This window comes from Tenrec ecaudatus, chromosome 14 (assembly GCF_050624435.1).
Source record: "Tenrec ecaudatus isolate mTenEca1 chromosome 14, mTenEca1.hap1, whole genome shotgun sequence".
Lineage (NCBI taxonomy): Eukaryota > Metazoa > Chordata > Mammalia > Afrosoricida > Tenrecidae > Tenrec > Tenrec ecaudatus.
In genome coordinates this window covers 40,865,598-40,879,310 of record NC_134543.1, presented here as the reverse complement: position 1 = coordinate 40,879,310, position 13,713 = coordinate 40,865,598, and the positions used below count along the sequence as shown (strand labels likewise).

Genomic DNA, 13,713 nt, shown 5'->3' with positions numbered 1-13,713 from the left:
TTAAACTAGTATTGAATGATCTTTCTTGCCCCATCCTTCCCAAATGTCAACCTGCATGACACAATTGCCTTTTAAAAGCTGTTGGCTGTAATTAACTTCTTTCATTTCCTTGTCGTTGGGTATAATTGCTAAGTCAGTGTGTATGAATCACCCATTGTTCTTTTGAGGATTTTCTGAGCATTAATAATTTTGATATTTAATAAAGCATCCATAGATCAGCCCTGGAAGGTAGCGGATCACACATCCAAGTGACATGTACAGGGCTTCCAGCTATGGCTGAGCACCCCGGAGTAAGTGCTGGGACAAACAGGAAGAGTTTAGCTTTGGGTTAAATTATGACACTTTCTGCTGTTGTTTATGGTGCTGCTAACCCGTCATAAATATCTGTTACCGAGGGACATGTATCCAGTGTATCTTAGAAACATAGGACTTTGCACTTTCTGGTCAGCAGTCATCTTACTTTCTAGTGTTAGCATTTCTCATCATGCAAGCTTGATTCTTTTCCAGATTAAGCGGCTCACACGGCATCCACGATGTTGCTATCAATGAGCAACATGCATTTGAAAACATTCTCCAAAGTTCTGACATCTTAGACTAAAAGGAATCTTAGCAGTTGTCTAGCCTAATCTTTGTGTTTCTGGAGCGGAAATTGAAGCGTAGAGAAGCTAATTGGCCAAGTTCACGTTGGAGGAGAGCAAGCACTAGACCTGGCCTTCTTATGCCCAATCTGATGCTCTGTGCTTTACCGCATAGTTTTACCATCTGTGTTGGGCTGTTAATTGAGATTCCCGTAAGTTAGGGCTTCAAGGCAGTGAAATAGGTTTCTCCGTGTGATTTTTCAGAACTTTTAGTGTGTTAATGTACTATCTTACCTCACTGGATGCATTTTGAATTCTTGTTATGGTTCTGTCCTATAATTTCAGTGCTCATTTCCAAGCTCTTCTACTTCCTTTAAGATCCAGGCCAATCATTTCTAGCAGATGGCTGGTCAACCACCACTAGATGGCTGGTCAACCACCACTAGATGGCTGGTCAACCACCACTAGATGGCTGGGTCTCTGGCTCTTTCCTGTCCACTTCAGAATTCAGAAATCATGTAACTTGACAATAGAAGATTAAATAATAATCTCTTATTTATTCCTGGATCTGAATTTGTTTTACCTCTAATGTGAATTCACGATGCAACCAAGAAAAAGGCATTGAACGTACCCTGTGTGCGAGGCGGAGACAGGCGTGGTCTCTGTTCTCATTGGGCTTTCCTCCATTTAGAGGGAAGGTTAGGCAGTGATCACCGATCACAGAATGAGACTCTAGTGACAGCAACGAAAAGAAGGACCACGGTTTTGTGACAACCTTCAACAAAGGAATCTGATCAAACTGCAGGGACACACTCGGGGCTGAGTGTGGGGAGCACTCTTGACAGGAAATCGAGTTTCCTTCTGTGGGGAGTGGTATTTCCTGAACCCGGGCCCCGTTGACCATAGTGCAGACAATGGAGGGGAGATGAGCGTGGTAGAGATGAAGCCTGCGAGGCAGGCATGGTGGTTGAGCCGCCAGTGGCCATATAGGTCACGTTAACGTTTTAAGACATTTTGCTCTGGGGCGATGATGATCTGGATTTTCAGTTTTGTCTTTAATGATAAATTCTGCCTAGGCTCACATTTCTTTTGCACCGCTGCACATTGGACAGCGTTTAAAAAGAAGGAACTGTATTAGTGCTTGGCTTACACGCTGTCTTGTTGGCAGGGACAAACGATAGCTATAGGCGTCTTCCCGTTACACAGTTACCATAGCCATCGCCCTGAATGGGCAAGGGGAGAGGGAGGCGCTTATTGACTTGCTTCTCTGTCTGTGATATGTTCGGGAAGCCACAGAAAAGGTCCAGCTCTGTTCAAAGCTGCTTATATTGCCAATTAAAAATCTTTACGTGTAATAAGTCCTACTCCTCTCCTATACACGCTAAGGATAGTCTTCTTCCCACCTCGTATTCTTTGCCAAACAACAGCAACAACAAACCTAAGGAAAGATAAGTGGTTAAAAAAAAAGTAACACTAAATTTTAAAAAAACCAAAACACCGATTTAGTGATGTAACCCAACCAGACTTTTAAGAGAATAAATCTTTCATTTTCAAATTGTATTAGCAGCAATGAAATTCTGTTTATGTTCAGAGGCTCAAAATGTATACTTAATTACACTTTTTAGACATTGTGCTTTTCATTTATGACCAGCAAATAATTTTTAAAGCTAAAAATGCCATAGAAATAATAAAAATCATAAATGAGCATTTCACCGTAAGAGTCCTTACCCCAGTGATAAGAATGAGAGATTTAAGAAAAATTAAAAAGCTGAGATAATGCAATTGTCTGAAAGAAATCCTACAATAACACATTGGAAGCAATTAATAAAATAAAGGAAGAAATTAAAATTGAGGAAAATATTTGCTTTGAGAAAAAGGGAAGATTGGGGGAAAGAACCACGTGGCATTTTGAAAAACAAATTTAAAAGCAAACAGCCATTTAAAGTAAAATATCCATGATCATTTTTAGCAGCCAATTTGACACTGGAAAAGAGAATTTATCAACTACAAAGTACAACTGAGAAAATTACTCAGAGTGAAACACTGAGCTACAAAGAGATAGAAATGTAATTTTAAGAAACCTTAGGTCTAGACTGGAACCCCCTGGTGACGTAGTGGTTAACACCTTGTGCTGCTAACCCCAAGGTCAAGCACCAGTTCAAAGCACCAGCAGCTTCGCTGAAGAAAGATGAGACTTTCTACACCCATAAAGGGTTACAGTCTTGAAAATCCACAGGGCCAGGTCTACCCTGTGCTGTAAGGTCTCTGTGAGTCCAAATTGACTCCGTGGCAGGGAGATGAGTGAGAGGGTCTGTACTGTGAGATTGGCTAACACACTTTTGATAGCAGTTCGGGAAGGATAGAGGTAATCGAGGGAATTTTGAGAATGTGGGAATTTCTCAGACCAGTGAACAGGATAAATAAAAATAAATGTAGGGCTAAGGCACAAAATACCAAAGCCAAAAGGAAGAATATCAAAGACAAGCAGAGAGAGAAAAAATAACCCCAAACAGAACTAAGAATAGTTGTGTGGAGATCAGATTTCTTACAACCAAGAACCAAAAGGCGGCATCTTCGGAGAGCCGAGGGCAGATGCCTTTCCAGCTCCGCTCTGAAATGCAGCATTTAAGCACAGTGCCGATACTTAGGTTTGCAGGCGCAGCCTCGAATAACCAATCCAAAACTACGCACAGAAACGATAGAAAAAGCCAAATGTGAAGAGGAATTTTTAGAAAGAAGATATAAAAGTATATTCTACAATCTCCTGGTGCAGAAAGCCTTCTGAACCAGGCACGTAAAGAAAAAGGCCAAGCAAAAGTACCGATCGAATCAAACCTTTGCCCCACCAAAGAGATACCGTCTCCAAAATGTACAGATGTCAACTGGGAGATGCTGGCAGAGCAGGTCGCTGTGAGCAGATTAGTGTACAGAACACGGAAAGAAGACCCGAAGCCACAAACCACCCAGTTACAGAACGGGCAGCCCGTGCACGACAGTTAACCCGCAAGAGAGATGCCCAAGGGCCGACAAGACAGAAAGAAACTCAACCTTACTGCCAAGACAATGGTGGTACAGATTTCACATCCCTTAGATGGGCAGAAATGGAAGTTTTTAGCATCAACTGTCAGAGAGGCTTAGAGGAACTAGTAGAGTCTTTGCGGGAACCAATCAAATGCGTGCGTCTCGGTGTTCCAACTTCGTCGGCATGAGCAAAGGAATGTTACTTTTAAATGCGAAATGTTCGTTTGAGGAATTCTACTGGATTTTCTGCCAGAGGAGAGCCATGGCTTTTGGAGTTGGTCAACAAGCCACGTTGTGGAGGCGCGTCGGTGTTTAAGAGCACTCTCTGAGGCTTACGGGCAGCACTGTAAACGTTGCTAGTGTTTTTGTGGGTAAGACAAATCAGGGGCTCCGGATCCACTGAGTGGGTGATTCGAAGTAGTAGGGTCCTGAGTGGATCTGGGGGAGGCCCCTGTGTCCTCAGTGGCCACCCGTGGACGGGAGGCAGTTGCTTTACCTCAGGTAATTGGCCAGCGATAGGGCACCAGCTCTCCTTTCCTCTGCCCTCCTTCCTCGCCCTTCCCTCAGAGACGCTGCCCCCGTCAGAGATATTAGCCATTGTCTGCGTGGCATAGGGGTGACTCGGTGGGCTGCTAGCTGCAAGGTCACCAGTTCAAAACCACCAGCCACTCCTGGGGGAAAGGTGTGACTTTTTACTCTTACAAAGAGTTACAGTCTTGAAAACCCCACAGGGGCAAGTTCTGCCCTGCCCTATAGGGTCGCTATGAGTCAGAATTGAATTTTGGGTTGTTGGTTTTTTTTGTTTGTTTTTTTAGAGTTGGTCTTGTTACATGAATACAGGTATTAGACTGGGGAAATTATAAAATCTGATCATTTTAATCATGTGCAACATTTTTGAAGAAGTGGCTGCTTCTGGGTGCCAACACTTCAAAAGCAAGAAAGTGGGACAGCTGAGTCTTCCTACCAGGTAGAATCAGAAAAGCTCCAGGCAGTATTTGTTCTTATTTAGATGCACTTTAATGTTAGAGTCATTTTAGATTTACAGAAAGGTTTCTAAGACCATACAGAAAGCCCCTCCATGGTTAATATCGTACAGTACTATCTGGGCAGTGTTTGTAAGACAACAATTTCTCGCTTGTTTGGCAGTGTGGCAAACTTTATTCACAGACTTGAAGTCCTGAAAAGATTTACTGATACGAAGAAGATGACATAAGTCGTTTTTGATTGACAAATTAACAAAAAGGGAAATTACCACTTGAGCAAAAACATAGAAATCTTTAAAAATTACTGACATATAAATGCTCAACAGATATTTGTTGAAAGAATGAATAAATGAATGCAGGTGTCCCATCTCTGCGCATGTTATGGAAGACTTCAAGTGCCTATAGCTCTTAGGGAAGAGCAGGTTGCTCTGCACAACTGCTGTGTCTTAAAGCACAATTTTACTTGAAATCATGAAACTTTGGTGTTCTATTGTTAATTATCCATAGGTACCATTGAATGCCTATTACTTGTCCTGTCCTCTGCGTCATGGAGAAGATCAATACTAAGTAGAAACTTCAGAGCTTTTGCTTCTTATGTTCCTATGTTTTCTTCCTGGGAAGCAATAAATTATACCTTCATGTAATTGAGCAAGGAGTCCTGGTGGAGCTATTGGAGGAGCCTGGGACTGCTAACTACAAAGTCACCGGTTCAAACTCACTAGCAGCTCTGCAAGACATTGCCTGCTCCTGTAGAGATTTGCCAGGGTTGCTATGGTTCTGAAAGGACTTGATGGCAGTGGTTGGGTTTTTGGGGTTTTTTTAAACCCGTTTTTTTTGGGACCTAATCTATACATCATAACAATTCAACAGTTCAGTCATATCAAGATTTGTGCTATCACGACCACAGTCATTTTAAAGCATTTCCTTCTTCCTTATACTCTTTGTTAATTAGCACCCCACTGACCCCAACCTCCTCTGCCACACCCCCGAGAAACCATTAATCCAGTTATTGTCTCTATGACGTTACCCATCCTGGATTTCACATATTGAAAAACACACAAAAACAAAGAAACAAAAAAACTAACAACAGTAACACAGTAAAATAAAGAAAAACCTCAACACAAAAGAAGGCAGAAATTATTGAAAGCTAGATCAACTTTTAAATAGATCAAAAAGGAGATCAAATGATAAGGTGTTAATTTTTAACGTAGACACATCTGCCATAATCCACTCTCCAATGCTGCATTTTTTCTTGTCATTGGTTTCTTTTTTTTAAATCATTATCACAATCCATACATACATCAATTGTGTAAAGCACATCTGTACATCCATTGCCCTCATCATTCTCAAAACATTTGCTCTCCACTTAAGCCCTTGGCATCAGGTCCTCATTTTTCCCCTCCCTCCCCACTTCCCCCTCCCTCATGAACCCTTGATAATTTATAAATTATTATTATGTCATATCTTGTCCTGTCTGATGTCTCCCTTCACCCCCTTTTCTGTTGTCTGTCCCCTAGGGAGGAGGTCACATGTAGATCCTTGTAATCGGTTCCCCCTTTCCAACCCACCCTCCCTCTGCCCTCTAAGTATTGCCACTCACACCACTGGTCCTGAAGGGATCATCTGCCCTGGATTCCCTGTGTTTCCAGTTCCTGTCTGTACAAGTGTACATCCTCTGGTCTAGCCAGACTTGCAAGGTAGAATTCAGATCATGATAGTGGGGGAGGGTAGGAAGCATTTAGGAACTAGAAGAAAGTTGTATTTTTCATTGTTGCTATATTGCACCTTGACTGGCTCGTCTCCTCCCCTATACCCCTCTGCAAGGGGATAAGATGCTGCATTTTTAACCCAACTGTATCTACTGTAAGCATCTGTACAATACTCGCTGTCTGATAACAAGTGTATTCACCAGAAGTTTAAGCTACGTATGAACCTTGCACATGTATTTGTGGCTTCCGTCGTCATCCACAGCCTTCTGCAAACTAGGTATTCACAATTTAAGTTCTGATACCATTTCCTCTTTTAGATCTGGATGATATTATTTACAATCCTTGGATCACACATGCTTGTGTCCTTCTTCCATGTGAACTTAGTTGATGCCTCACTTAGATGGCTACTTGTTTGAAGACACACCTTTAAGACCCCAGACAACTGTTCTTTCTGGTAGCCAGGCACTGTTTAAGTTTTTCACCATGCTTTTCTTCTAGCACCCATATCGTGAGTGATTTCTTCATGAGAGCCATTATCAAGCAGGGCCATGTCGTAAGAACCAGTTGTCTGGGGGAGGGGGCGGGGAAAGAAAGGGAGAACAAATCACAATGATCCACTCACTACCCACCCCACGCCAGGGGGATAAACAACAGAAATGTGGGTGAAGGGAGTCAGTGGTCAGTGTAAGACATGAAAAAAAATTTAAATTTTCAAGGGTTCATGAGGGAGGAAAGGCGGGGGAGGCAAGGGGGGAAAAATGAGGAGCTGATGCCAAGGGTGCAAGTAGAAAGAAAATGTTTTGAAAATGATGATGGCAACATATGTACAGATGTGCTTGACACGATGGATGGATGGATGGATGGATGGATGGATGGATGGATGGATGGATGGATGGATGGATGGATGGATTGTGCTACGAGCTGTAAGAGCCCTCAATAAAATGACTTTTTTTAAACCAATTGTCCTAAGCCTGGGACTAGAATTAAGTGGAAACACAAGATCTATTCATATGACCCTGGTATGTGTGTGTATATATATATCTGGTTCACCCTGAGATTTTTATACAGCTGAGCTATGCTAGTTCCTGTACTATCTCACTTAAATAAAAATAAAACATTCTCTCTTTGGGGATGCCAATAAAAGCATTAAACATTGGTTTGGGTAATAGCCATATACACTTTTTTAAAAGTCTTGAATGTAAGTAAATAGAAGAAACTGACATATTTTCATCAAGGAAAATAAGAATTATTTATTTGTAAGACAAACTAATCTGTAATTATCTTTTTATGTTTCCAGAATTCAGATGTGGAAATAGTTTTGTCAAAACAACTCTCTCTCCATGTTCAAGAAAGCATGAAAAACACCGAAGATGAACAGAAAGTCAATGAGCTGCAAAATCAACCTTTAGAATTAGATATTATGTTAAGAAATGAACAATTACAAGAGATAGAGGTATGGAAACAAGAAAAACACTGACAACTTAATTGCATCATTTATCCAGTGCAATACAATATATTTTAATTACCTAAAACTTGCTTACACAGAGTGAAAAGTCTTATTTAACCTTTGCCTGATGATCAATTTGGTAACTATATAATTATGTCCTAATCAGCAAGTTGTACAAATCTTTCCATTTAAGATGTGGGAGAGCATAATGAACATTAGTCTTCTTTTTCTTCTACAAAGTTCCTAGAAACTCATTCAATTACAAAATTCGGTGATTCTGACTTATCATCATTCCTATTCTTAGGCATATGTAGTCTTTTGATTCTGATAAATTCTTTTTATTTTTTCCTAATTGTCAACATTATGGGATCTTTCGTCTTTGTTTTTGCAGCTGATTTTGCACATTTATGTATTATAACTATGTAAACTAGCTTAAAAATCTAATCCATGGCCGTGTTTTTAAAAATGTAGCTAAACACAACCCCTACAATTTTAACTGAATGTATGTAATGATAAACCTGCATCTAAAACAGAAAAGATGGTAATTTCTGTAAATAATCAAGATATGATACGTTTTCCGTAGCCATTGCAAAACGCTTGGACACAGTAGGATGCGCCCATTGCTAGTAATGGTTGTGTCAGTCATGAGTTTTAGCCTAGATTTTAGAGTGATTCCAGTGGGAAAAACCATTAAAGGTCGGGACCTTGAATTTTACAGTCTGCAAATTCAAAATATTGAAGACATCTTGGGATAAAATGTGTTATCAGAAAGAAAATGAGTGAATGTGTGAGTGGATGAGTGAATTCATATTCACTGTCTACTTGACTTGTTTTTAGAAATTATATATCAAGTTGGAAGCAAAACAAGCAGCCATTGAGTCACTGGGACAAACTGAACACCTCAACCAGCCGGAAACACGTGCCTTGACTGCCCCCAAGACCAGATATTCCGCTCATGGCTTGGACACTCTGCTTCAGGCACTCATTGCTTTGAAGGAATACAAAGAAAGCCAGTATTGTCTCCTTAAAGCCTTTCAGGGAGAACTTGCTGCAATCGAATCTTCCTTGAACGCTTGCTTGACAGAAAAGGATGGTGTAAAACTGTAAGTATCACAATTAAAGAGTTAGTTGGATTCTTTTTATTCAAGCACAGCCTCAACTACCTTGAAAAAGCCCAGAGTTTATACTGTGTGTCACGATGTTCGGTTGGTGTGATTCCGTACAACATACGGAAGCCATTGAAGGATGCTCTGTTAGTTTCATGGACATTCCACCCCTCTACCCCCCCCCCCCCACCCACACATCTATCTTGGCCTGCTTTTTAAAAAAATACCGTTAATATCTTCTATGAGGAGGCCTTGAGCAGTTCATGGAAAACTGGAATTAAAAGATCATAACACTATCCATGAACTTTTTGAAACCACCTCATAAAAATTCAGTCCTTCCGCAATTTAAACCATAATTGCACCTGCAAAATGGTGTCAGCACAATGGAGTTTAATGTTCTTTTGTGGCAAATGTATTATATACTAGGAGGAAGGAAGACATATCGTATATATAGTTATTTAGTCTCAATATCATGGATTTAAATAGTTATATAGAGATTAAATATTGGTAGTGTAATATTTTTAAAAATAAATACATACACTCCTTTTGGCTTTGAGAATGATGATTAATGGTCATAAATACAGTCTTAATGTGTAAATGCTTTCTTCTTAAAATGCTATTTTATATTTATGCCTAAATAAGATTTACAGAATTTACCCTTAGGGATATCGTTGAGGATAGAACTTTTTGTTCAGAAGATGAGCCTGACAGTTACACATTTTTACTCTATATCGATGCCTGAATCACAGGGAAAACTTGACCACACGGGTGTTGAATGTTTCCGTAGCCCTTAGTCCAAAGCCAGCCTTTGCTCCAGTCCTTTATAGTATGTGGAGCATTTCTCTTTTTCCCTTCAAGCCTCACTCCTTCCTTGTGGTATTCTAGTTTTAAGATACTTCATTTTGCAAGTGATTTTTCTCCATGGTCACATACTAATAGAAGCCCTGATAAACAAGGTTCTGAATTTTATTTTAAGCACAGAGTACTCTTTTTGCCAGTTTAATTTTTTTTCTATTAATCCACAACAGGATCTTATCATGACATCTAGCCACAGGCCATATAGTGAAGATTAAACTCCATATCTCTTCTTTTTTTTCTAGGGGAGCATTAGACATTGCAACCTATCTAGATAAAGTCCAAAAAATCCTAGCATCGATAGAAAAAGAAAAAGATTCTTTAGGCAAACTGAAAATCAAGTGGGACAATATATCTGACTATCTCTCTGACATGGATAAGAAGTTGCTGGAAAGTCAGATCCATCAACTTGAGCATGGTTGGGACCATGTGGAACAGCTGGTTCAGAAAAAGTATTCTCAACAAGTAGTGGAATACGACGAATTTAACTTCTTTATGAGTGCGATCCGGGACCTGGAGCATTCTCTGCAGCAGCAGCACCGATGTCTCCAGCTAAGACTGAACTCTCCAGAGCAGCGGGAAGTGGACCAAACGGGGGCTCCTTTGGCCACTGAGCTCCAGGCTATCAAGCATAGATTTTCCACTTTGAAGGCAAGGGCTGACCTTCAAATGAAGAGGATTTGGGGAGAAAAAGAAAAGAAGACGTTGGAAAATGGAATCCATAACTTGCAGAAGCAACTGGAAGCCTTGGAGCCATTACACCTGGAGGTGGGAAATCAGATCAAGAAGTGCGAACTAAGAAACAAGCTGAAAGAGGTGATTTTATGGGTCAGGTGTCTGCTGGGTGAACGCATTCACACCGTCCCCCTCCTTCCAGACGAAGTCCTCTCACAGATCAGGAGGTGCGAGGTGACCCACGATGGCATTCTGGAGAAGCAGCAGGTGGTCGAGGCTTTGACGGAAGAGGTCAAGGGTGATGTTCCTCACCTGCCGGCACATGAGGCCGCTGGTTTAAATAACCTCCTACAGGATTTGCAGAACCAATACCAACTCTTGGTTTCAGGGTCTGCTCAGAGGTCGCAGCAATTAGAATTTAAACTGGAAGAAAGGAGAGCATTTTTTGCAGCAATGCAGAAGGTTCAACTTTTGCTTCGGGGAAATGAAACATTAGTTGGGCCCATGATGGAGCCAGCCCCCCCAGAAGCAGAGCTCGAACATCAGCGCGTCACTTTGAAGATCGCTCAGGAAGAATTGCACGAGGCGGAAGGTATCATCTCAACTTACCTTCAGGAACTAGCAAACGTCTGTAAGGATCTAGATTTGTTTGAAAGATTATTTCTGGGTGACCAGTTGAAAACTCTTAAGACAAGAGCCAACAGAACCCAGAGATTCCTGCAGACTAAAAGCGAGGAGGTAGAACACAAGTTAAATTTTTACGGAGAACTTCGTGAACAAACATCCGCGCTTCAGAAGGAGGTTGACGATATTCAGCACAATGAATTGCTGCTTAATCAAGAAATAAATCTGGATGTTAAGGAGGCAGTCTATAGTCTTAAAGACAGACTCGCTGCCGCTCATTCTCGTCTCTCACAAGTATTAAAACTCAAAGAAATGCTTGAGTGCATCGGACTAAACTGGGATTTTTCACACCTCGACCAATTACAGACGCAAATATGTAGAAAAGAAAAGGAACTTGAGGAAAGCATGAAGCAGCTGGACTCACTCGGAACCGAACTGAGTAAATATCAAGCATCGCTCAGTAGCATGAGGGCTCTGGACTCAGAAATTAAGCAAAGGGCCGAAGCAGTGCATCCATCTTCCAATGCTTCTCCAGGAGAAAGCCTGCTCACTGCCCACGTGTTGACGCAGAAAATAGAGAAAGCCAAGAACTTGTATCGTGAGCTGCTAGGGAAATTAAGGGAAAATACAGCCTTTGATGAATCATTCAAGGAGAAAGAAGCACTACAAATAAATCTGTATGTCGAAGAAGACAGTAAGTTACAGAAAGCTCTCCAAAACTTGATGCTGGCCGCCCAACCGCGAGAAATGAATGAGAAGGATTTTCAAGACAAGCTAGACAGCTCTTTGGATGTTTTCAAGCAGCTCAAATCTCAGCTACAGCAGCCTTTGCTTATAAATTTGGAAATTCAACATATTCAGAATGAGAAGGAGCATTGGGAAGTGCTGCAAGAGCAAATTCAGGCAGAAGTCTTCAGCATTCAAGCTGTGACTGTCCTTGATGAGCAAAGAGGCGCTTCGGAAGCTAGCCCCGTGCAAACGAGGTTACGGGACCTGGAAGACCTTCACACGGAGCTCAACGCGAGCATTGTTTGGCGCACAGTAAGTTTCTGCTTTTCAGCGGAGTCAGTTGGTGCTACAGATTGTAATTCATGCGTTTATGCTTTACCCTAAATGAGAGTGAAATGTCACGGCAACGTAATATCACATTCTGAAGCTGAGCACCTAGGTTCTTTAGACAGGTGCTTAGCGAAGACTGAGTCTGTGGAGTCCCTTTCCCCGTTTGGGTCCGTTCAGTTTCAGGACAGACTGTATGTAAGCTGCCCCCAGTAGGATTAGAAGTGCACTGGACGAGACCATTGAGACCGTCTTTGTATCTCAGTGAGAAGACCAAGGTCTAGGGCCAGGAAGTGATGGGCCCAAACGTCCAGATAGTGGCAGAGCCAGTGATTTAAAAGCCAAAGAGATCTGGTTTGCTTTCTTTCCAAGTTTTTTATAAATGTGTTTCATGGTTACATATTGTCAAATATAGGCTGTTATCTTATTGAATTCATAGTTTAGTACCATGGTTGCAGAGCAGGACCATATATCACTAGACATGACTCATTCATTAGATGTATTTTTAAATTTAGATTAGATTTCTTACCAAACTTGAAAAGCAGTCTTGCTCTTTGTAGAAAAATAGCTATGTTGAAACACTCGTGCAGTGTCCTTGCAAGTGTGAGAGGACTAAACTCTTGCCAGACAACATGCGTGCTAGAGTGCCCTCGAACAGGTGCCGGGGTCACAGGAATACCAGAGGTTTGACGGGTTTGTCATAGTGTCTGTCCTTCGGTTCACTAGAATGCCTTGAATGATGCTTTCAAAACTATGACGCACTATCATGAAGCAGTCACCAAGGCCGTGGAGCTCGTCGCTGCCCTTGAAGCCATGGTTGCATTCCATGAGGTAGACCTTGGGAATCCGGAAGACTCACTAAAGATGCCTCGTTGGAAAGAAGAGGAATTTGAATCAACAATAGCAGACATGCGGGACCTCAGCGAGAAATTGGGAGCTGTCTGCAGCCCGGAAGCCAAACTACAGCTTCAGCGTACTTTGCAGGAACTAATTTCTAAGGACTCTGCTGTGAGGGAAGTAGCCAAAGTAGGAAAGGCTGAGACGGAAAGGTAAGCTCTTTATTTTATGGGTGGTACTTTCAGGAGATAAAAAAATAAATGCTTCTTTATAATTAAAATGTGCTCATGAGCATTTGAAAAATATGGGGAACATCCATTATCTGTAGAAAAAATGACAACTATGCTGTCAGGTGTCTTTGATGATTTTCTACATGATATTTGGAACATGCAACAAAGCCTTTATCAAATTAAGTACGTATATGGCTTAGAGAGTAATCAGACAACATGCCTGATGAACTGCTTCCAAAAGATCACAGTGATTGAAAACCATATGATCAGATTCTATGCTGAAACACGTGGGGCCACACTGTGGCTGTTCGGTGCCATGGAGCGGGTTCCAACACATAGAGCCTCATGTGCACAACAGAACAAAACGCCTTCCGGTCCGGCCCCGTCTTCACAGCTGTCCTTACGTTGAGCGCACTGTTGAAGCCGCTGTGTCAGTCCATCTTGTAGGGAACCTTCCGCCTGTTGGCGGCCCCTGTGCTTTACCACACATGATGCCCTTGTCCAGGGACTGGTTCCTTCGGACAGCATGTCCAACGTCCAGGAGATGAAGTCTCGCCATCCTTGCCTCCAAGGAGCATTCTGGCCGTCCTTC

At 41.7% G+C, this 13,713-nt stretch overlaps 1 protein-coding gene across 4 annotated transcripts in view; it reads left to right on the top strand.

The window, feature by feature from the left end:
* SYNE2 (spectrin repeat containing nuclear envelope protein 2) overlaps nucleotides 1–13,713 on the top strand; it is a 284,685-nt gene that overhangs the window by 110,880 nt on the left and 160,092 nt on the right. For all 4 annotated transcript variants that reach the window (XM_075531883.1, XM_075531885.1, XM_075531884.1 and 1 more), the window contains exons 45-48: nucleotides 7,589–7,744; nucleotides 8,576–8,841; nucleotides 9,945–12,039; nucleotides 12,781–13,103. In XM_075531883.1, coding sequence (XP_075387998.1) covers nucleotides 7,589–7,744; nucleotides 8,576–8,841; nucleotides 9,945–12,039; nucleotides 12,781–13,103 — 2,840 coding nt within the window. The remainder of the gene's footprint in view (nucleotides 1–7,588; nucleotides 7,745–8,575; nucleotides 8,842–9,944; nucleotides 12,040–12,780; nucleotides 13,104–13,713) is intronic.